Source organism: Coenobita brevimanus, chromosome 61 (assembly GCF_032717465.1).
Source record: "Coenobita brevimanus isolate Jiangsu-jjx chromosome 61, ASM3271746v2, whole genome shotgun sequence".
Lineage (NCBI taxonomy): Eukaryota > Metazoa > Arthropoda > Malacostraca > Decapoda > Coenobitidae > Coenobita > Coenobita brevimanus.
The window spans coordinates 7088672-7114581 of NC_137014.1; the positions used below are offsets into that span (position 1 = coordinate 7088672).

The 25910-nt window shown below is 41.6% G+C and overlaps 1 protein-coding gene across 1 annotated transcript in view; it reads right to left on the minus strand.

The window, feature by feature from the left end:
* The window catches only part of LOC145403593 (nose resistant to fluoxetine protein 6-like), a 65399-nt gene that overhangs the window by 19619 nt on the left and 19870 nt on the right, over positions 1-25910 (minus strand). The window contains exons 9-16 of the mRNA XM_080275270.1: positions 25807-25910; positions 24907-25105; positions 21269-21362; positions 14124-14223; positions 13216-13354; positions 10045-10249; positions 9129-9271; positions 4766-4877 (exon numbers count right to left, since the gene is read on the minus strand). The exon at positions 25807-25910 is cut by the window's right edge and continues 57 nt beyond it. Of these exons, the coding sequence (XP_080131396.1) occupies positions 4766-4877; positions 9129-9271; positions 10045-10249; positions 13216-13354; positions 14124-14223; positions 21269-21362; positions 24907-25105; positions 25807-25910 (1096 nt within the window). The remainder of the gene's footprint in view (positions 1-4765; positions 4878-9128; positions 9272-10044; positions 10250-13215; positions 13355-14123; positions 14224-21268; positions 21363-24906; positions 25106-25806) is intronic.

A 25910-nucleotide genomic window follows, 5' to 3' on the forward strand; every position in this document is an offset into this window, starting at 1 on the left:
CATAGCGACTTCACCCGCTGTGTTATTATGCGCTATTATTACGCTAAATATTATCGTAAGGCCTGAAACTATCTCAAAACAGTTCTCTAAAGTGGAAAAGTGTATAATGTTATTAGGAAAGTATTATGTAAGTTGAAAAAACACAATGCGAGTTGAAACAACAGTCACAGCGAGTTCACTCACTACGTAAATAAGCGCTAACATTACGCTAAATGTTATCGAAAGACCTGTGAATACGTAAAAACAGTTCAATAAAATGTAAAATGGTATAATGTTATTGGAGATGTATTATGTAAGTAGAAAAAATGATATGTATCATGATTCAGCAATGTTAGCGATTCATCAGTGAACAGTTTGGCCGATTTCGCTCGGTTCGCCCGATGGTACAATGCTTATTTCACCTCTATTTTTGTATAAAATCCAATTTACTCTTGTATCACATGTTTTTATGTTTGTAATAAATACATATCTACTTACTTTCGTTGGTTTCCCAGACTTATAATACCATAGAAAACGTGAGAGCCACAGACCACCTCCACAGAACACGCAGGTGTAACGAAGGTATACCTGTTTAGGCCACTTATGGACCCCGGTGAACAGTTTCTTGGTGATTGACCATTGTTTCTGACCAAAAGCGAAAGTTTTAGCGAAAAAAAATTTGGGTCCAAAAATGGTCGGGATTGGGGGGTACCAGTGGTGAAAAAATGGTCGGGACGGGGCGGGTTAACTTATTTTTCAACTTAAAAAAAATGCACGTAACATATTACTTACGTAGTGATTAATAAACTTCATGGAGAAAGAAGAACCAAATAATGAATGCAATGACATTTAATGTTTATTGGGGAAAAGTAAGTTGTTTCATTATGCATCCAGTTCTCTAAAATCTTCTTTAAATTAATAGGAAAAAACAAAGTTTACATAGCTTGTCTTCTATATAGTTAACTTGATATGTTTCGTTGCCTAGGTAGTTCCTTTCATTATTCATGATGATCATGAGTGAAAATACAACGTACATATTATATGAGAGGAATAAATAGTAAATGAATAAAGCGATGTCATATTTCCCGCCACGATATTGGATGTGTATATTTATCCTCAGCTCCGATGAAACAAAGACTAACACTTGCAGCATTTCAAAATCAGATTTCATTCATAATCAGCACAGCAGTATAACTAACTCAAGGCCTGAATGGAAAAAAAACAATAAAGCTTTACTCTTTGTGGTCATACATTTGTTGGTTATGAAGTGCCAAGTGCCACTCTTCAATCTTCTTTGCAAAATCAAGGAAGTTTTTATCTTTGGATTTCATATTACTACTGATAAATACAAAGAAATCTAATAAGTCAGGTCCCATCCTATTCCTCTTTTTGGTCTTTGCATCTGCCATTAGAGAAGAGATCCTCTAAGTTTCTACACTGGAACTTGGGAAAGTTGGGATGAGCTTTGCTAAAGGGGCAAGGTTCCTAAAAACATACTGGTCTGAAAAATTCCTTACTTTGGGAAGATACAACCAAAGTTCTTCACAGCTTTTCTTATGAAGCAGGTTACGCTGATTCATTCATTCATTCATTGCCAGACGCCATGTATCCCAGACGGGGTGGCCAATGGCTTAGAGTTAATTGTTTTACAGGGAGGGGCACTAATCCTCCACCAACCCCACTTGACACGTAGGGATGCCAACAGCATCTGGTGTTACCAGGCGGTCACCCATCCAAGTACTAACCAGACCCAACGTTGCTTATCAGCAATGAAATATTCTAGCAAATCCTCCCACACTGACCCTGACTCAGACTCTGAGTCACGGTCATACAGCTCAGAGCTGAGAGCCTGAGACTGGAATATTTCTTGTTTTTTTCATGAAAGAAAACAAGTAAAGCAAGGACTTTAAAACTGCATAAAGTAAACGAACTTTCTTTAATTGCCACGTTCCTTACAGAAACATTTAATAATTATCAGTGAACGTACAAAATCCCTAAGTTGCTGAGTATTTTGCCTGGGCGTCCCTACATTCCCACACCTTTTGAAAATTAGTCAGTACTCCATAGGAATAAGAACATGTCCTTATTGTTGGGACCACTGGCTATATAGGTTAAGTGTGATATAAATAAGAGCTGAAGACCCTAAGCCTTAGGGTCTTCAGCTCTTAAGGCCTAAGCTAGGTAACTTCTCGTGTAACATCAAGATCTGAAGACATATATGTCAAAGAACGAATGTCCAAACCTTAAGTTTATCTCAAAAACTGGCTAACTGTATGCTTAACTGTAATCATTTTCCCTCCAGATCATATGAGGGACCACCTCTATGTATCTGGAAAGTTACAGCTTGAAAGCTTTTGTGGTTTTCTCTAAAACATGTTGAAAAGAAAAAATTGAGCAGATTTGAATTCGGTACTTTCCACTAGGCTAAATGGAAAAATATTAGGCCAAAATTATTCAGCAAACATTTTTATCATAGCATTTTCGACCCAACAACTGCATCTCAATTAGTTTCTGAGATATTTCAATTTCAAATATGCAGTTTCTAAAATTAAAATGAGTATATCACCTTCAAAAATAGTTCAAGATCATTTATATTTGGCACAAGGATCTGGATTATCGTAGGGTACCTCCAACTGCAATATCACCAAAATCAAAGAAAAAAAAAGTGCAGAGAAAAAAATAATACTAACGAATACAAGAAGCTTCGTCATTTATATGGTGACGCGTAATAATAAACTACTCCTGCATTACACAGCCCGATAATCAGAATTCCAATACAGCTCCGAACCACTGCCGACGGCGCTGGCGTTGACTTCCTCCTCTTCCCTTTAAGTGTTTCCTGGAGTGATCTAGACCTCAGTTTGACCTTTGATCTGGGTTGTGACCTGGCTGAACTCATCTTGGCCTGTGACTTTGGCTTCGTTGACTGGGGGCGAGGAGGTGGGTTTGGCTGTGAATAATAATAATAATAATAATAATAATAATAATAATAATATGGAATTGAGTGAAACTTCCCGGGTGAGTTCACCTGGTTGCTCCGAAGGTCTTTCACTATGTAAAAGCTTCGAACAGCGGTTTTTAGTGATGTCAGCCCCCCTCACCAGATTTAAAATTCTCATATATGGTGAAAGAAGGAAAGTCGTGGCTGTGATAGCTTAGTATATATTGTACAATGGACTCTAATCTGTAATCCAGCGTTTTGGTAGCGTGAAACCCCCTACTGAATCTTGGGGCTGGCATGTACCCTCCTAAAAATTTAAATGATCAGAAATAGGGGAAAGTGAACACGTGTATTAGAACGAAACCTCTCAGGTCACTTTGTCTGTTTCGTTAATAAGTCTTAACCAGTATATAAAATTTTCCACCATTATTTTTACTGTTACTGAGAGGAGCATGTGGGGTTACATGGAGAGACAGACTGACAAATGAGAAAGTGAGGGAGCGTTGAGGTGTGGATGTGGGTGTGATAGAGGGCGTTAGGGGAAATACATCGAGGTGGTTTGGCCATGTGGAGAGGATGGAGAGCGAGAAAATAATGAGGAGAGTGTATGTGAATGAGGTGGTGGGGGGAGAGGAAGGGGGGGGGCGACGATGATATGGATGGATGGAATAGAGAGGTAGATGAGAGAGGGGGGTGTTGTCTAGGAGCAGGGCAGTGAAATGGCGGGAGACTGGGTGACATGGAGGCGATTTGTTTGTGGCCACTCCTTACAGGAGTAAGGCGTCTGGCAACAGATAGACAGATAGATTTTTATAGAGGCCAGCCCCTCCAAAACTAATACAGGAAACAAAATAACTGCTGGAGGGCAGATATCTTTTTGAAATCTTAGTACATATGTGGATTGGGCTCTCATCCACTGACTACTACTACTACTACTACTACTACTACTACTACTACTTTGAATGCATCCAGGGATATCATACTTCTTAAGCCGTCAGTAATACATTTCTGTCACATACGCCAATATTGCGATCACGTTGCTTTTACATAGGGATTCTAGCTTCTTTTATGACGCAGTGATATTATATTTGTAACCAGCATGCATATCGCAGTAGCGCAGGACTAAGTACAATGTCCATGTTTTCTCTGAATGCACTAAAAGAAACTGCACATCTGCTTTATCATTGTCATCATCGTCATCATCTTCGCCGTCGTCGTTGTTGCTGTTAGTAATAGTTGTAGTAATAGTAGCTGCATCGGTAGAGAGGTGGCATGCAGTCCTAATGGACCTAGCTTCGAATCCCCGCTCGGGCAGGAAGCAGTTTAAGAATCTGAATTTCATCGAGCAGACTTTATTGATCTACCATAAGACCCGCCGACATGTAAAAATACCCCAACTAATACCAATACACCAGTCCTGTATGAGACAGGTCTAGCATGTGTTCATTATGGACGGTGGGTGTTAGCGCCGAAGTGGTGACATGTGGAGGTGTATGGTATGTAGGAGGACTACTGGGCCTTGAGAACAGGCTGTGAAGCCTATGTCCACAGTCAAGCATAAAAAATAAAGTAGTAGTTGTAGTAGTAGTAGTAATAGTAGTAACTTCCGGCTCGTAGTCGTAAAATAATACAATTTAAATTATTATTAAATACGATAAAAGACAACACTTTCAAACAAATTACTGCAAATTTACACACACACACACACACACACACAGACACACACACACACACACAAAATGATCCATAGGAGACAGTATAAATATCTCTAGACTAAGCACTGGTGGCCAGCTAGTCTCTCTCTCTCTCTCTCTCTCTCTCTCTCTCTCTCTCTCTCTCTCTTACCTTTAGGGGCGAGTATAAGTTTCTCAAGCCTAAGTATGGGTGACTCTGAGACCAGTGTAACCCACAGAGAAACGCCCAGTACCACCAGCATCACTCCACACGTCTCCTGGACCTGCAATTTTACACGAATTATTTTCAACTGATGGAACTGGCCCACTCCCACAATGAGAATAGTAATTTTCTGTTGCGTGAGATTCAGTGACCCTTAGTTATGAGTAGGAACGAGTCTCCTATGCTACTATTCAGTCTTTTCATCCAAGGGAATTAAGCCACTCAAACAATTTGAATATTAAGTCGAAGTTGCATAAAATCGATCAGCTTTGTTGTGACGTAGGAATAACCCTCATACGTAACTACTACTTGAATACTAAATCGCTGCTGCATAAAATTCGATGAGTCTTAGTTATGCTGTAGGTTCAGATTCTTTGGTTATTATAATCGGTTTTTTCTCACTTGATGGGGCTGGGTCACTCCACAGCTTGAATAAGCCGTGGTTGCATGAAGATCAGTGAGTCTTAGATATGGGATAATAATGAGTCTCCTTGGTTGTTACAGTTGGTTGGTTTGCACTTAACAGATCTGTGTCACTCCCACAACTTGAATATTAAATCGTGGCACATGAAATTCAATAACTTTTAGCTACGATACAAAAAGAAAACAATCCCACAGTCTACGTTGCATAGAAGGCTCCGTAGCACCTCTTGCTTAGCGATTTATTTTCCATATTACACCTTAACATTTTCTTGTATGTTACGTTCATCTCTTTAAAATCGACATACTTTATTATAATTTACAGGTGTCACGTGCGCTCTCAGCTGGAATATTACTCTCCCTTGTGGCAGGGATGCGGAGAGGTTGCACTAATACAACTGGACAAAATTCAGAACGAAGCTGTAACAAGTATTAATAACCCTGCAATTACAAATGAACTATCTCCCCTACAAGCAAGAGGAATGTTGCCTCCATTGCATTATTTTACAGATACTTTTATGGCAAATGCTCAGACGAATTTGGATCCAATGTGCCACTTCTTCACGCTTTCCCCCGTGCGACACGGGCATCTGGTAGCGCTCATGACTGGACTGTCACACTGCCATATTCCAGAACTTCTGCCCAACAGAATTCTTTTGTTCCCCTACCTGATTCTCTCTGGAACTCACTTCCCCAGAAATTTTCACCCCAGACTTCAACCTACAGCAGTTCAAGCCCAACTGTTGCAGATTTTTTAAGAATAGAGGACACCTGTAATCTGGGTGTATGGATTATTTTTTTTAGTTTGTTTTTCCTTCCTCTGTTCATCTTGTGTAAACAAAAAAATCGTAAGAAATAAATAAATAACGCATAAGAGGATTTACCGTAAGTATGTATTGTGCGAAAGAAATCGTTAAGAAAAAGGCATTACAAAATCTCCAAAATCACCAAACATGCGACCCATATTCTGACTGCTAGGCTTTCTCTAGACTTAACAGAATAAATTAAGACTATAAATATTTGAAGAACGTTCTACAAAAATCTATATTTCTTTCCCTAGACTTTAGATTCTGTTATAGTCCTTTAACTAACTTGGCCTTAAATTGTCATCTCGCCATCTTGAATGCTATTTAAGACAATAGACTAACGCTGGAATATGATGCTACACACGAAGAAGTGCTATGAACAGAATGTAGAGCTGTATCATTGTCTTTTTTTTTCTGCACTAAGCTACGTGAATTAAGCTAAAAGAAAAAAACCGGATCGGGAGGTAAATCTGGGTCAAATTAAGCAAATAAAAAAAAAAGAAGGTGTCCCACGAGATTAACGAGAGATTTCAGGAGGATATTCTAGGATTAACTGCATATAGAAGGAGAGAGGTGGGAATGGATTACTCTTGCTGGAGAGTCTCTTGAGTGTGTGGAAAAGCTTTGTTATTTGGGGAACATAAAAGGTCCTGGTGGTGGGGTTGGAGCTAGTTCTGTAGCAAGGGTAATGAGTGGTTGAAAGAAGATGAAGGAATTGTTGCCCCCACCTGACACTGAGAGGGCTCTCCCTCTATGCTAAGGGATCCTTGTAAGTAGCATATGTAAGGAGTGTAATGCTGGATGGTAATGTGACTTTGTCAGTAAAAGTGGAGGATAATCATGGGCTCAAACGTACAGAGATGAGAATGATTATCTATCTATCTATCTATTGCCAGACGCCTCAATCCCGTTTGGGGTGGCCACAAACAAATCGCCTCCAAGTCGCCCTGTCCCCCGCTATTTCACTGCCCTGATCCCAACTCACACCCCCCTCTCTCATATACCTCTCCACCCCATCCCTCCATCTCATCCTCGGCCTCCCCCTCCCTCTTCCCCCCTCCACCTCACTCACATACACTCTCTTCGTCAGTCTTTCACCCTCCATCCTCTCCACATGGCCAAACCACCTCAGTGTGTTCCTCATAACGCTTCCTATCACATCCACATCAACACCACAACGCTCCTTTATATCCTCATTCGTCAGCCTGTCTCTCCACGTGACTCCACAGGCTCCTCTTAAATAACTCATTTCCACTGCTCTCACTTTTGACTTGTGTCCTTCCAACAATGTCCAAGCTTCACTTCCGTACGTACGGAGAATGATTATATGGATATATAATTCATTTTTGAATGACAGGCCTGAGGGTTTAGAATTACGATTGAAGAGTTGAAGGGAAAAAATCGGACCTGAATGTATTAGTGCTGTGCTGAGGAAGGGCAGACTGATATGGTTCGGGCATGCTGAGAGTTGGAAGATGACAACTGCGTGCGGTGAGTGAGTTCTGTGAACTCAGAGAGTAGGACTGCGAGAAACAGACAAAAAAAAAAAAAAAAAAAATCCAGGACGAGGTCACACAGTGTGACCTCAGGGATAAGGTACTTAATATGGAGGCTGCCAGAGATTAAGTAAGGTACTGTAGTGAGCCGCCGTTAGGTGACCAAGGCCGACGCATGCATACATATTGGAACTTTTTAACGAACTAACAAACAAACGAATTTTGAGTAATCCATACTATAAAAGCATCTGTGCCGCTGTGTGTGTGAGGGGGGGAGGAGGAAAGTGGCACACTGGATGATTGGGTGGGTGAGTAGCCGGTTAGGATGGACGGGAAAGTGGGTAGTTGGGTGGATGGGCAGGGTGGGATAGGGGGTGGGGGAATTAACAGGTAGGGTGGGCAGAGTGGGGCTTGTGGGCAGAGTGGGTGGGGTGCGCCAGGGGGTTGGGTGTGTTTGGTGGATGGGTTGGGTTGGAAAGGGAGGGTAGGTGGGGTGGGTTGGCGGGAAGGTGGGAAGGTTGGTAGGTGGGTGGGCAGGTAAGTTGGAGTCGAAGGATGTAGTGGATGGGATGGGTGAGTGGCTTGGATAGGCAGGATGTATGATGTGCAAATGAGTCAGGTGAGTGATGAGGTCGGTGGGTGGGTGAGGTGCAGTGAGGTGGATAGGTGGATTGATCCCGGAAGACAAAAGGGACGAGGCTACTACACTGGATGAGTGGATAGGTATGGGGGAAAATAGGTTCATTGGGAAATAACTCCATGGGATTAATAGGTCCTTGGTTGGAATAAATCACTGTGGAAAAATAGGCCCATGGAAGAGACATGCTTTGTTGAAACTGGCTGAAGCTGAAACACAGGTCCAATGTGTAAAAAAAAAAAAAATGAAGTCCATAGGGAAAAGGTCCAATGAGGAAAATGAGTCCATGTGGAGGTGTTGTATTTAGATATGAAGAGAAGAAGTTTGAGGAATGATAGGTTCATGAGCAAAATAGATCCATGGAGGGAAAGTAGGGCATTGGAGGGAAAGTAGGTCTATGGAGGGAAAACAGAGCCATGGGGAAAAGAGGTCAGTGAGGGAAAAACAGATTCATGGGAAAGTAGGTCTGTGGGGAAAAAGTTCATTGTGGGGAAAATAGATCCCTGGGAAATTTTAGATCCACAGGGGAAAAATAGGTCCAACTCTTAACCCTTAATTGGAGTTACAATATTACTGATGACTTTCTGAGAGGAAATGTCTACCTCAGAAGTATCCCATAAGTTCGGCAATAACTGGACTTCCGTAACACCTGAGAACTGGATCATCGTTCATACAGAAGTTTTACTCAGAACCTACAATAACCACATGAAAATTCTCAAAAAATCTCGCCGGACACCTTCTATATCATCGATCTGTCTTCATCTGAGGGAACTAAGCTACTGTCACAACCTGAATACTAAATCGTGGTTATAGAAACTCTGATGGTCTTAAGTCATGAGATACAAATGAGCCTCCTTGGTTAATAGTCAACATAATCCTTCAAACTGATGATCATTATCCGAGCTCCAAGGAGTTATAGAACTTTATGTTAAAAACTTAAAAACAGGACCAACCTTTATGAAGTTAGTGTAGTATGTAGTGCGCCTCATGGAGTAAAATATGATCAGCTGTATAGGTAGGGAAGTTAGGTACACAGAGTAGGTCAGGCGGCTGAGAGGCTGCCACAGTGGGTGTGAGAGTATCCAGTTGACTGGACCTGGACAGACAGATAAATTGAGAGAAAAATGAATGGAGAGATTCAGGAGCAGGGAGTCAGAGATAAAAATAAACGCAGATAGACTAACAGATAGACAGAGTGGGTGTGACAGTATCCAGTTGACCGGACCTGGGCAGAAAAGATATTTTGAGAGAAAAATGGACAGAGAGATTCAGGGGCAGGGAGACAGAGAGATAAAGATAAACTGATAGATAGATAGACTGACTGATTGTCGGATAGGTAGATAGAGAGAGGCAGATGGATAAATAAGTGGGTAGGCAGATAGACAGTAAAGCAGGTATGTAGATAAACTAGAATATTATCATTTATATGGTATGGGAACTTAGGACACAGTGTATGTCAGCCGGCTTAGTGGCTGCCACAAAGTGTGTGTGTATCCAGTTGATATAACCTGGAGAGATGAAAATGATAGACAGATAGATAGATAGGTAGGTAGGTAGATAGATAGATGCATAGATAGATAGATGCATATATAGATAGATGCCATACAAAAACCAACTCATATAAATCTCAAGATCTCCCTGAATTATCTGTTTTTGTCAGAGTGCACCTGCTCTGCTTCCCGCTTCTGAATTATAAATAAGTTTTGATATGTTACGACACAAATTCTCGTCAGTATTACTTTAAGGCAGAAACAGAACACAACTCAGAACTGAACCAAGTCTCTCTCTCTCTCTCTCTCTCTCTCTCTCTCTCTCTCTCTCTCTCTCTCTCTCTCTCTCTCTCTCTCTCTCTCTCTCTCTCTCTCTCACCTCCATATCCCCAGTGACAGGCCAGCACCACCCATCCCACAGCCGCTGCCCACGCCGCTCTATGCAAACCGCCATAAAACACCGCTTCGGTTAGAGACATCTCCGGCACTGCTTGGCTCAGACTCACGTGGTTATATTCAGCAAGGCCGAACAGTACCGCTAGTGCCGTGCCTGTAGAGATGCCCCATCCTGCCCACACCTGCCACTGAATGAGGAAAATAACTGATAAATAGCTGAATCGACAAATAAATAACAACTATACTTTCTTTAACTAGGAGAAAAATTGCCATCTCTCTATCTTGAATATTCACTTGCAACATTATTAATGTCAGACTGTGATTTGAGTCAAGAATAAATGGTAAAAAAAGTATTTAGAGCTGAAATAATGCCCTTTTCTGCCACTGAGCTGCGCGAAATAAACTACGATACAACGAAAACCGTGGCTATTTTAAGGTAAAGGAACCATGACAATAGATGCAACCCTAGGCTCATCTGAACATGAACCCACTGGACTGCAGATCACCAACCTCCTTTCACGTGCAGGGAGGGGATGAAGGGACGTTTGCATAACTGGGCAATTACTCCATTCTGGTCATATCGGTGCCACTACGCGAAGATGTTCTATCCAGCACCTAAATAAATATACGGATAAATAACAATAACAGCTTCACTGGGTACACAAAAAGGTAAGTGACGCTGGGGCTGATATCTAACCTTCACCCATGACCTTATGAATCCCCACCGGAAATGAATCACTTTTTCCCATCCCAACACAAAAATTATGTGCAAAAATTATCGGATCAGACACGAAATAACGCCGCAACCTGAAAACTGACCTTGTCCCTTGACCTTCAGCCTTTCATGTATGGGGAACTTCTTCCCAGACCCATATATAGAGCATTTCCCAATTTTGGTTGAGATAGGATCATGTGTGAGATATTTTGTTAACCCGCCACATGCCGGCTATTTTTAGCCCTATGGGTCACCCCAGTGCCGGCCATTTTTCGACCTTTTTTTTTGGGGGGGGGGCTAAAGTGATAGATTTAGATGTGGAAACAACGAATTTCGCCATTAAAATGCTCACTGAGGCTCGGAAATGAGCTTTTTTTAGTCCTGCATACTCGTGTACAGGTATTACCGCTCTCTCACGCTCACCAGGTACGTGAGAGAAAGCCGTTTTCTATGTAAGGTATACTCAGGTATTTATGCTGGGAAGGTATAGCAATGTTCAGTACACTTTTCTGATTACTTATTACTTCGGCATCTATCACAATTTGCGTGTCTTTCTCACTGTGAATGCATTATCTTACACTTACTTGAAGATAGGTATTACCTGACTTCATCACGTACAGTCTTGACACTTACAAGAAGGGATTTACAACTTGACTTCACTATATAGTCCTTACACTTACAAGAAAATATTTACAACTTACACTTGCATGAAAATATTTACAAAATTCCTTCACCATGTACAGCACTGGGTGAGGCACACAGGCAGAGTGAGGCAGAGCGAGCATGAGGGGGGAGCGAGTGAGTGTATGGCCTTGACAGCCTGGGGGATGGTAAAGGAACAGTTACCTTACAAGCCTGCCAATTTTTACCAGCGAATCTTGAAAAAATGTGGTCACAGTGAAGTTTTTCATTTTAGACCGTTTTAAAATGGCACTAGCACTGGCCGCAGAATTACGTCAGACTGTTTTAAAATGGCATTGGCACGCGGCAGGTTAATGTAGGCACATTCTCCTCTCTCTCTCTCTCTCTCTCTCTCTCTCTCTCTCTCTCTCTCTCTCTCTCTGTATCCAGATAAATTTTTGATCGAAATGGAATCAGAAATTTATTGAAAATTTGGTTAACACAGATAAGTCGTAAATACATGCATGCATGCATAAATAGATACATACATTCACAGATGCCATCTCGATCACATTCAGTAGGCTTCGCTGTCCCCAACAATAATAATAGCTTGTTTTACCATTAGCAATACCTGGTGTTCAACAGTACCTGACCAATGTGCCACCACTCCATCCTCTCTATCATCAGCACTAAACCCCTCTCTCAACAGCAGCTAACCCCTCCTCAGCCGCCACCACTACCACCACCAGCATTACCACCTAACCTCTGTGCCACCACCCCCTAACCCCTCTGCCAATAGTACCTACCCCCTGTGCCACTGCTAGCTGTCACCACTGCACCGCGACTACCTGCATCCCCACTAGCAGCCTGAATGTCAAGCTGGGGGTCATTAAGCAGAATACCAATGGCCAAGAAGGAACTGCAGTGCTACTTCTCAGAATACTAAGTAATCCCTTGCTCCGCACAGTGCACTTACCCTTCCTCTTGTTGCTATTAGTTTACATTATTGCGTTTCTCCAAATCAGGGGTCGCCAATATATCTCATCAATACTGTAATGCTGGAATGGGTGCTCAGAGAACCCTGACGCCGAGCTCGAAACCTAACTTTGACTTCTCCCCATTGATCTTCACAAATAATGTATGAGAGAATTTTAATCCAAAGTGCATCAGACATTCACGAAATAATGCAGAACGTTGAACTTTGAACTTGATCCGTGACCTTTGAACTTGACCGTCAGTTACTTTGCATCAAAATTAAATATTTTCTTCCTACCCCTACACACAATGCACATGTCAGTTTTGACCCTAGTCGAGTCAGGCATTGACGAGATATTTTGGAAACACAGATACATAAATAATGTGTGTAATATACCCACGCAGAAACCGACTCGATCACAGTAGCCAGGGCTCCCGCATCGCTAGTTGTCTGTGCGTCTGTAGTCTAGCAGTCTAATGGAAATGCAGAATACCAGGTTTTGTTGTACTTTTACCTGTATACCTCAAACAAGAAAGCTAACACAACCAAGCCTACCTTACCGTACTCAAATACCTTAACTCAACCTAACCCAACCCAATCCTGCCTTACCATATCCAAACAATTTAACCTAACCCAACCCAATCCAATCCTGTCATGCCATATCCAAACAACCTAACCCAACCAACGCAACCCTACCCTATCATAACCTAAGAATCTAATCCAACTCTGTCCTGTCGTACCCTAACCTACGTACTCATAACCTAAGAATCTAATCCAACTCTTTCCTGCCATACTCTAACCTTCGTACTCTACCCCAAATCTTCCCCAGATCCTGTACTTACGGCACTAAGCTTGGCGATAGAAGAGTTAGACCTGGCCAGGAAAATGGCATAACCCACCCAGGCCCCGACCATATAAGGGCTGGCACGAGTCCACGGCATCAGGTACACCTTGTAGTTGTAGTCCAGGCTTCCGGACTGACTGGGGAGAGAAACAGAGTATTTGTATTACCACGTTTGTTGACGAAGATCCTTAACCTCTTTCAGCTTAGATGATAGCCAGATGTACTCAGACTGGAGGGTTAATTTGACTTGTAACAAAGGAGATTCATCCATACTTCATGACTAAAGTTCACTGAAATAATGCAACCACTGCGTAGGCTAATATTCCTACTGCGGTAGTGACGTCATTACGTCAAGTGAAAACAAACTGACTACAGCGTGCAGATTTGAAGTAAAATTTGTGTACTCACTCTGCGATAATGGGGCTGGAAGGCTAAGTGCTGCAGACGATTGGAAAAAAATGTCTTGCAAAGAAATGGAATGAGGAGCACTGTTTCTAAATCATACAATAAACAGTTAATTAAAGTTAATTCCTGCACTACTGTTTTAGCTACTACTACTACTACTACTAATACGACTACTATAACACACACACACACACACACACACACACACACACACACACACACACACACACACACACACACACACACACACACACACACACACACACAGCTAATAAATACAATAGTGCATTATTCTAAAGAATATTTCGTGTACCAGCGCAGCGATGATCATGCTGGTGAGCCAATATGGTAAACGCTTGGAAAATGTCACGGTACATGAAGGAATGTAGCGCGCATTTCAAAATCTTACAATAAAGACGGTACACACTAACTTGTTTCCTACAAATATACTGGAAATAATTACATTAGTGCATTATTTTAAAGAATATTTCGTATACTCACTCTGCAATGATCATGCTGGTCGGCCAAAGGTCGTCGACGCCTATGATGATTGAGGGAATTGCTACAGAGGCCAGCGTTACTACACCAAGCCACACACGACCTGTTGGAGTAGTAGAAATAGTAGTAACAGTAGTAGTAGTAGTAGTGGTGATGGTGATGGTGGTGGCACCTAGTAGCAGTAGTAGCAGAAGTACTAGTAGTAGTAGTAGTAGTAGTGGAGCTGACAGCGAGATGGGAGGTCGTGGGGAGTAGAATTCCTGAATCTAGGGCAATAGTTAAAAAACATGGTTAAAGTGAAGCGCCAGGCTGCTATGTTCCATCAGCATCAACGTGAAGTGGTAGAGATTTAAATGAGTGATAGAAATTTAAAATTCATTACCGGCTTCCTGCTTGGACTAGGAAAAGAAAAAGAAAAAACGTTGGGAATTTCTGCCGAGGCTCCCTTTGCCTGTAGCAGAATCCATGTATGGAATGCCAGGCCTTGCCGACCCATACAGAGGGTAATAATCCAACGGTTACTTCTACCACCGTCCCACCCCCTGCCATACTCACCCTCGCTGAGAGCTTGGCTGCACACCGGTACTCCTTATACACCAGTACTTTCTCATAACTTATGCCCGTAAATTACACAACATACACTCCCCTATTAAGCAGTGGGATACAGAAAATTTTTCAAAAAACTCACCTCAACCATGCCACAAACAATAATACATAAATAATAAATAATACTTAGAATATTTCACATATCATATGCTGCCAGTACTGATGTAACGTTACCCCCATTAATGTTAGTAAATACATTTTTAATATAGTACATTATACTTAAGATTAAGTGAAAAAGATGTCCATGTGCACCCATTAAAAAAAAATCTTATCTATAGGCAGATGCCATAATCCCGTAAGGGATGGCCGTCTGTCTTTGAGGTAGTTATTTTACGCCGACCCACTTGTTGACACGTAGGGAATACATATGGGCTGGTTATATCATTACCACCCAGTGTTGTAAATTGTTTCCTGGCTTACACGAAACTATTAGGCTTGTCACTCAGTGTAAAGCTACATGAAAAGGAAAGAAAAGTAATAAAATGTGACAGGAAAGATGGAAGAAATAATATGAGAGGAGGGCAGACACAGAAAAAGAATGATAAAGGTGAAAGAAGAAGTAGGCAGCACTACATCAAGAGAGTTGATGAAGATCGCCACCACCTACCACCTTATAAGAAAAATCGAAAAAATGTTCCAGTCACACTCTACCTCTCCCCTCTCTGGCCTTCCCTCCATTTCTTCCACCTTCCCTCTTCCCCGGGCCTCCCTCCCTCACAAACCCATACCTCAACGCCACTGGATATGTGACAAACACCAAGTCAAAGGACTCGGATACTGTCAAAATAGAGCAGCACAACCAGTGCCCTGTCACTCCCCCTCCCCGCTCCTGTCCCTTCACCTCAGTTTACTACCCCATACCCAATGTTCATTGACTAAGCAATGCCATAAAGTCATTCTTGAGCTAAATAAAATCTGAAGGTAGTAACACGAAGCAGCACTGAGAAAGCGCAACGCCCACGACTGGACCTCTCAGTGATACCGTTCTCAAACTTGAAAAACATCATCCATATGTGACCATTTCTCCATTAAGTTTGGTCCAGACTGGATAGGAAGTGTTTAATTTAACCGTCCCCTGCGACCTTCGCCATTGGCATATTTCTCTAAAAAAAATAAATAAATAAATAATCTATCTATATACCTAGGTTGCTTCCCCCAAGGAAAGGGAGGTAGCCAAGACGGGACGACACACTCCCCATTTACTCATCCATTCAAACACAAAATTAATCTTTGGTTGAACCTAAACGGTTCCACTAAGTTTAATACGAAGTGAAGAATAACTTTTTTGTTCAAGGGCCGAAAGTTTGACCTTGTCCTGTGACCTTTAATTATGACAGATGTTCTTAAACCTAAACCACTTAACCCTTTGCTCACCCCCAACCCTTCTATCAAGTTTGGTTTTAATCGAATCAGAACTAAAGACTGACCTATTCTCGACCTATTACCTTTGACCTTTCTCGAGCAATGTCTACCGTGCATCAGACCCAATGGAAAATGAAATCCCTCTGAAAAAAAAAAAAAATAAAAAAGTGATGGGTTTCATTTTAGAGATGGAGGGTCTAAGAAAGACGATGATGTAGAAATGGGAGATTTTGTCGATTGTATTTTAGCGTGTTTTACTTACTGATACATTTTTTTTTTCTTTTGGTATAAAACAAAGCATGAGGATTAAAGCTAGGTGTTTAGAAAAATATTCTTTCCTCAGTGTTTGGAAGTCACAAACGATTTTGTTAAGCCTTGTGAGAGCGTCAGAGCCATTCCTACATACTCGTAAATGTCTGCCGACATTGATATCCCGGTAAGAAAAAGTTCATGGTACCACCAAAACCGATGAAAATACGGCCATTTGTATAATAAGTTCGTTGGTCAAGGAGGCTTCCTTGCACTTCATAATTACTAAAGTTCGTTCACTTGAACTTGGCGGAAATTTCGTATTTTTGCAGCGTATATCACTTACCTCAGCGGCAAAAAAAAAAAAAAAAGACAACGCTACTGTTCTACATCAGTTCAACAGCACTTTTCTCTAAGTAACTTCATGTTCTACTGTCAACCTCTTTCTGTAGTTCAATATTCAAGCTAGAGAGATCGCAATTTGACACCTAGTTATGATGAACTGAGTATGGTTCTTGACGCCTAGTTGTAGTGAAAAGAGTAGAATTTATCTTTGCATCTGGTCCTGGGGGATTGGAAGCCAGGCATTATTATTCCTGTGTGCAAAGGACAAGGGGAAAAGGAAATGTGTGGTAAACATAGGGGTATTTGTCTTCTTACTGTAATTGGAAAAGTATATGGCAGATACTTATTGAAAGTGTTGGGGAAATAACAGAGGAATTAGTTGGAGAAGAACCGGGATGTTTCACGCAGGGAAGAGTTTGTGTAGATCAGATATTCATCCTAAGATGTTTTGTGGAAAAGTTTCTAAAGAAGGGAAAGAAGTTGTATTCTGCCTTTATGGACCTGGAGAATGCATATGACAAAGTGGTCAGACAAGGAATGTAGAAAATATTAAAAGTATATGGAATAAATGAGAAACTGTTGAATGCCGTTAAGAATATGTATGAGGGAGCTAGGTCTGCAATGCGTGTGCATGGTGAACTGAGAGAATTTTCTATCTGAATGTTGGATTAAAACATGGATGTTTCATGTCTCCATGGTTGCTCAGTTTGTATATGGATGGAGTTATAAAAGAGATACAAGGTAGGGCAGTGGATGCTGGAGCAGCCCTAGTGAGAGGGGGCAGCGTTTGGAAACTTCCTGCTCTGTTGTTTGCCAGTGATTCTGTTCTCGTATTATTAAGTGATGACGAGGGGGAACTGCAAAGCTTGGTGAAATGAGTTTGGGAGAATATGTACGAAACAGAATCTAAAACTGAATGTAAGGAAAAGTAAAGTTGTGTTCTTCGAGAGAAATGAAGGCATTGAATGCACAGTGAGGCTGGATAGTGAGGAAATTAAAAATGTTATTGCATCTAATTACGTAGGCATTGTGATGAATAAGGATGGAAGATTCGAGGATGCAGTGCTTAAAAGGGTACAGCAGAGAAGAAAGGTTGCTGATTCTTTGAAAGCAGAGATAAGAAATAAAGAAGTGAGTATGGAGGTTAAAAAGTCGCAGCATCATAGTATCTTGATAAGGAAGCGAAGCCCTGACCTTGTTGGATGAACTCAAGTCATGAGTGAGAGCAGTGAAAATGAGTTACAGTATTTGATAGGAGCACGAGGAGTTACATGGAGAAACTGACAAATGAAGGAGAAATACACTGAGGTGGTTCGGGCATGTGGAGAGGATGGAGAGTGAGAGACTAACAAGGAGGGTGTATGTGAGTGAGGTGGATCGGGGGGAGAGGGAGAGGCAGACCGAGGATGAGATGGAGGGATGAAGTGAAGAGGTACTTGTATATGAGAGAGGGGGACGTAAGCTGGGGGGAGGGCAACGAAGTGGCAGGGAGACAGGGCAACGTGGAGGCGATTTATTTGTGGCCTCCCCTTACGGAATTAAGGCGTCTGACTATAGACAGATAGACAGATCTGGTACGCCCATATTTTATTTATTTATGCAATGTATACCAATATCAGAAAGATATGAATAACATACATGCAATAACAAGATACAGTGTGCAAAACAAGTCGCCGAGGAAGATGAGCTAAGAAGCCGTCGAAAATATGGCTCATGGTTTCGTGGTCTGTGTTTGCCGTGAGTCTGTGAGGGTTGTATTCTGAGTGGGTTTGGAGACTTGTAACACCTTGGCCTTAGCGATTTACTCTGCTCATTACACCTCAGTATTCTCTTTTATGTTATTGATGCAAACTATGCCGATGTTAAAGCAATATAAATAGCATGATAGATAATGTTAAAGCGCAACCGAAGATAAATCGCCAAGGATGAGGTGCTAGGAAGTATCCCATGGCACTTGCAATCCGGACTGAACTTTCCTACTCAGGTGGCATAGTGGAGGTTTCGTAGCACCTGTCCTTGACCGATTTCTTTTTTTTTTATGCACATTCCACCTAAGCCTTCTCTTATATGTTATTTATAAATTTGCAGAATAAATCATGAAGAAGGACGTGCTATGACATCTCCAAAAACATGAACCCGGTGGACTGCAGGCCAAAGTTGCCCTTCTTGCAATCCGCCACCCTCTTTGAGAGGTGAGAAAAAGGAGCGAAATGAGGAACTTTGTACAAATGGGCACCTCCACCGCTCGGTCATATAGGGACTACTACATGAAGGAGTCTCTCTTTAGTGGCTTAGTCAACTTGTTACTCAACTTAGTCAACTGTATTATTATCCAAGTGAGCCCGGAGACACATTTATCACTTCATTTTTGCTCAGGTCAATTTTATTCAGGATATAATAGGCCTTCTCAACTGATGGGGTTAGATGTAACCTTAATAAACCCCTCCAGCACAAGAGGGTTTTCCCAAACTTAATATAAATCGTCTCCTAAACTAAAGAGGACCTCACATCAATTCAAGTGGTAACTAAAACAGCGAAGATGTGGCCAAGGTTCTAATTTTTGACGATAATTTCTTCAGCATAAGACGAAGGTGGAACGAATTTGATCTTCTTTTATCGCCGCTGACTACACTCTGTACTGTATGATGCAGGGTGACCATGCCTAAGAGCTACATGCTTGCCATAAGTGACCGTCAGGAATTAGAGGCTTGCACTCCATTTCCATGTTGTTGTTGTTGTTATTGGTGGTGGTGGTGATGTTGTTGTTGTTGCCCTCGGTAGACTGCAGGCTGAAGTTGCCCTTCTCCTGCAGCCTACCATCCTCATTTCGGGGGATAAGGAGGGAGTTGAGGAATATTTTATAACGGGCAGGTGAGTCGCCCGGTTATACTGGTGCCACCTCATGCAGGCGCTCTTCAGCACCTCACTTTGCTATTAAAGGTTTGTGCATAGTCTTTATAATTTGAAATCCAAGTACGTGCTGGATGATTTTTGTAATGTGTTCGACCGTGAGTCCTCGTATGCGCCACACATTTTCACCTGCCACAATTGCGATGCTAATACCCACCACTCATTCTGAATCCGGGCTAACGGTGTCTCATTACCTTCGCCAAGGAGGTTATGTTTTACTCCGCGTTAGTTCGTTGGTTTGTCTGTCTGTCTGTTTGAAAGATTACTCAAAAGGCTATAGACGGATTTTTATGAAATTTTGTGGAGGGGTGGGCCATGGGCCAAGGATGAAATGATTGAATTTCTGGTCAGATCCGGATCCGGATCCAGATCCGGAGTATCCCGCACAATATCTCCAAAAGTTCTCAATGAATTTCAATGAAATTTTGTGGAAAGGTAGACCATAGGCCAAGAAAGAATTGATTAAATTTTGTGGCGGATCCGGATCCGGATCAGGATCCTATATCCATGGATTCGGATCAGAGTCCTTTTTAATACAATGGCGTTGGCGGAGGTATGCGCTCTCTGTCGCGCTTTCTAGTTAAGGACTTTTCAGTAGTATCAGGGGGGATGTTTTATGGCATTTCGGTGGAGCTTATGGATAATCAGTCAAGTGTGAGTTAAGGAATTCACTTAATCAAACTGTTCCCTGTCCCCATCTGGGAGGAAACTCACATCATTTTCAACAAACAACCTCTTTACCCACTCGTCAAATATATTAACATCACTATGACTATCACCGTTACCCTTACAGTATTATTCCACATTAATCTGATTTTGAGCATCACTATCAACAATAACTGGGCTATATTTTGTTAACTTTAAAACTCAGCGTAAAATTGACATCTCTTCATATTGAATACTGAGCTGCAAGAAGATGTTAAAACTAGACAACAGTGTGGTGGGAGTCACGAAGTGTATAATACAAAGGACACAGAGCCGTACTTTATCTTATTCTGCCACTGACGTACGGCTGCAAATGGTTAAAAATCTCCTCCAAGTTAAATGAATTAACAAAACCTTGGGTTGTACTAGATAGGTGGTAGTTCGCGTGCCATGACTAAAAACTGCCAAGTCTATTAACATTACTAGTACCGTTACCATTACTACCTTAATTTTTGTCATACCAATTACGGTTCCACTATGTTATCATCGTCCCTTCTGTGGCACCACTAATTCAGTTTATTACTATCACCATTATTATTAACATTACTATTATTATGACTATTACTGTTATACTTTTCATTTCGGTATTACTTATTTCAATACTATTCTTACTACTTTACTGTTATTACCACAGTGCTGTTTCAGTTGCATAACTATACTCTGTTCATTTTAACTAGGCATAAAACTACCCTCTCTCCATGTTGAAGCATTGTACTAGTAATACAAAAGTGCTGTGGAAATTATATAGAATCATATTATTATCTTATTGTACCACCGAGTTATGGGAATGAAGCTGCAAAAGCGACAAAAAATCCCCACCAGGATTAAGTAAGTAAAATACAGCATAGTTTTTTTATTGCTACTAATACCAATTATATTGTAATTATTGCTGCTCCTATGGTCGTTAGTTCTACCGTTACTAATACTACATAACTCCCACTATTACTGTTTCTACGAGTACAGTGACATACCTAGTTTTGGGCTGTAGTAGAGCGGCAGTAGTATGAGTGGCATGAATATGTAGAGCTGCATGTCCACGTCCACGTACCAGGTGTGGGGTATGCACTGCGGGGAGGCAGGAGTTAGGTGTAAGCAGGGAGAGTTAGGTAAGGATGTGTGAGGGAGGGAGAGTTAGCTAGGCGAGAATGGATGAAGAGCGATTGGTGAGCTGGGTCTAAGGTGAGAGGTGTAAGGCTGAGAGGAAGACCACGAATTGGATGGATGGACAGTGTGAAGAGAGCATTAAAAGCGAGAGAGATGTCTGTGGTGCAAGGAAGAGTGGCTGAGCGTGATTAGGATGGATGGAGAGAAATTATGAATGCATAAACGGTGACGCGGCCCTGACGGGATGTTCTCCTGCATCTGGTCTGATCAGCTGATCGGGTCAGGTGCGGGGAAGGGGATGGGTCCATTATGATGTGGCAAGGGTAAACCAGATCTGCTGTTGGGCTCTGCTGCAGATGTCGCTGGATTGCACTGCACAGTTTACCCTCCTGCGGTGTGGTGCGGTGAGGAGCGATCCCCTCTCCCCTTGCGAGTAAATGAGTGTGTCGTCCTGTCTCTGCTACCCCCTCCCCCAGGGGTAAAAAGCCTAGGTATATAGATATATATACAATTTCAGGGGAGGACAAAATGGATGAGGTTCAATACAGAGAGAGAGAGAGAGAGAGAGAGAAGGGTGAGGAAATTCCTTGGAGACTTCACTATGTCTCTGCTCAAAACCAACGAGATAGATAAACACATCTGCTTACATTTACACAAAATTTGACCTTTTCATGGAACATAATAATACTAGTAGTGAGCTTGTTATAAGGTAACAGCATATGAATACAGTAACTTAAACGTAAACCTTAAATATGAAAAAATATATACAACAACATGACGTCGCATAATTATGGTATGGATTGTGACTTAGGCACAAGCAGAAGGTTTAAGGTAAATTAGCTGGCTTTCATTTAAGACGATTAAAAGGGTGTGCAGAGTCTTCTCTGCTATCCTTATCTTATTCTAGGAGTCAAAACGGGAAATCCAACAATATACATACAAGTATACCAGGCACAATTAACCTCGCCCGACAGCAGTTGTTTTATTTTCAACCTTTTTCAAGTTATAGCCCTCTGAAAATCCGTAATCTTGCGTTTGACCTTTCACGGTCACTCGAGGTCAGAGGTCATGGTGCCAAACGAAAGCCCATAAGTGACTTCCTATATCTTGATAATAGTAAATATCTCTATCTTCAACCAATTTCTAGTTATAGCTCCCCGAATATCCGTGACCTCGAGCTTGACCTTTCAGGTCACTTAAGCTCAAAGGTCATGGTATCAATTAAAAACTCATATAGGACTTCCTATATCTTGATGATAGTAAATATCTCTCAATCTTCAATCAATCTCGAGTTGTGGCCCCCTAAACAACTGTGACCCTGAGTTTGACCTTTCAGGGTCACTTAAGTCCAAGGGTCATGGTACCAATTAAAAGCCCACACTAGACTTCCTGTATGTTGATAATAGTAAATATCTACAGTATCTGCAACCAGTTTCCAGTTACAGTCCCCTGAAATCCGTGATCTTGAGTTTGACCTTTCAAGGTCACTCATGTTCAAAGGTCTTGGTGCTAACTAAAATCTTCTATGGGAAGTCTTGTATGCTGATAATAGAAAATATCTCTATCTTCAACCGGTCTCAAGTTATAGCTCTCTGAAAATCCGTTACTTTGATTTTAACCTTTTCAGGTTCACTCAATTGCCTCCATAACTTAATCACATTCTTCCGGGACCAGTGTCCAAATATCCTGAAAATTTCATGTAATTTCATTCAACCGTTTTTCCTTAATGTTGCTAACAAACAATGAAACAAACAACCTCGACCAAAAACACTTCCTCGCCGGACTCCGTCCAGACGAAGTAAAAATACACTGAACGAAAAATAATAAAGCTACCTGCTTACCATGTAAATACATAAGACCATAAGATGAGAGGATAAACTGCAGTAGCCCAGTTGACCCTGCTAGACATCTATAAGAGTGTGACTAAAAATGAGAAAGGAGGAAAGAAACTATCGCAATGAAACCTAAAAAAAAAATAAATAAATAAAATAAAAATAAATTCACCCTTTGTTTGTCATATCCTTATCCGGCCTATGCTTGAAACTCTTGGTGGAAGGGGCATCAGCTATATCACAAAGTAGCTTATTCCATTCATCCACCACTCTATTGCTAAACTAGTATCTTCTACCTGTCTCTTTAGCAAAACGGAATTTATCTAGTTTGCAAACATTAGTTCGAGTTTTGTTCAATGCGCTCACTTATAGAACCTCGCCAATATCTCCTTACTTATTCCCTTCATCAACTTAAACACCTCATTTTAGTCTCCTCTTACTCTACGCCTTTCTAGTGGGTGCAAATTTAGTATTTTGAGTCCGTCGTCATATGAAAGATTCCGAATATCATATACTATTTTTTGGTCAGTCTTCTCTGTACATTTTCTAACGAATCTGTATCCATCTATAGTAAGGACACCAAAATTGTACGGCTTGGTGAAAATGTGGCCTTAGCAATGCTAGGCAAAGTTGCTATTTACGTTGGTGTCCTATTGCTCACGCTCCACGAAATAAATTTTAGGAATTTATTTGTTTTATTTCTCGCATTATTAGACTGTTGCTTTGGCGTAAAGTCTTTACTTATCATGACTCCTAAAACTCTCTCGCATACACCTAATCACAAAATTATAATGAAGAAGAAAAATCATGAGATACATGTTATGAATCATATATATATATATATATATATATATATATATATATATATATATATATATATATATATATATATATATATATATATATGAGCCTCAGTGGTAAAGTGTGCGTTTTCGTACAATGAAGTACGAGGGTTCGCGCCTCGCCAGGGCAATAAACTTGGAGAGCGTTCTTCTGGCCACGAGCTGCATTGGCGGACGCAAGGGTGCTGTGGTTGAACCAGTGTCGCATACTATAAAGTATGCATGCACCCAGTCGCCTTGCGCGGGCCGATTACATTTGTATCACAGACTACACACACTTCCAAAGCCACTCCAACACAACAATTACACTTACAAGCACTACTCACCCTACATACAATCTCTACTAGACAGCCTAAGCCACTTGGTAGAGATACATTGGCTGTATCGTCCCCACTTCGGTCGGGATAGGCCGATCCTGCAGTGGACACTCAAACGGCTGATGATATATATATATATATATATATATATATATATATATATATATATATATATATAATGTGTGTCTGTGTGTAAAACCAGTACTTTAAATATTAACTAACATTACCAGAAAGCTTTCCAAATCACCAAACCTGCCCAAAATGTCACCTAAATTAACTTAATCTTCACAAAAATGAACCAACAGCATGCAGACGTAAAGCCACCATGGGATACATTTGAAAAACAGGTTGACCATTGATTGGATAACTTTAAATACTGGATGGCTATGGGAGAACGCTTCAAGTGGGTCTGTGAGTAATCTGGAAATTTGGGGTGGTCAGGCATATTTATGTGATGGCCAGTGCTGCCCTGGCCACGCCTCCGGCTATGCCATTGAAGCTAACCAAACCTTACCGTTTGTGCGCCATACTCGGGTCCCAGTTGCATCATATGCGGAAGGAAGAGGTTGGTGAGCAATGTGACGTCCATCCACCAATTGTGTCGGCACCAGCGAAGGATGGAAGGTTCCATTGCCGGAGCAAAGGGACCTGAGACTACCAGCTCCGACAGGCAGGCTACCAAGGCCACCGTCAGAGCTAGAGGTGGCAGCAATCTGAAGAAAGGAGGAGAAAAGTAGACGAGAGAGAGAGAGAGAGAGAGAGGAGAGCTTAGAAAACGTAGCCCCTGATTCCAATACTGTATTACTCAAAGGCAAGCTACAACGGCTACCATTAGGGCTGAAGTAGGCAGCAGTTTGGAAAGAAAAAGAAAAATAGTTGAAAATGAACTGAGGGTGGGACCAGATGGATCGAAAAGAATAATTTTTAGGCTCGTATGATGTAGCCCCCAACAAGTAAAGTATATACAGTGCGGGTTTTACTGTCAGGGCTGGTGGGGGCTCCGATTAGGAAGAAGAGCTAGAGAATTAAACGATGATGTGCAGCTCTGAAACTCGAATCCCACTCCATTTGTGAAGTAGACACTCATCAAATAAATAACTCCAGTCTGCAACAGTCAAATGGCCTAACCTACAAGACACCAATCTGCTACTAATACTACTAGCTCAGAGTTAGTGAATAAGGACGCTCTTACTCGGTGGCACCATAATCGTCCCTGAACTCTCTCCCTTTTCCCTCTTTTCCCCCAAGAGAAGGATGGTGGACCGCAGGAGAATGCCAGCCTCAGCCTGCAGCCCTCATTCAGATGAGTTTGCGGTCAACGACTACGGTCATAATCTCTCTCTCTCTCTCTCTCTCTCTCTCTCTCTCTCTCTCTCTCTCTCTCTCTCTCTCTCTCTCTCTCTCTCTCTCTCACCTAACAATACGATGAATGTAGTAGAGCAGTGGCTTGAATTTTCCGTCCTTAGTGACTTGCGTTAACAGTCCCACCGTTACCAAAAGGCCAGACATAAGGAAGAA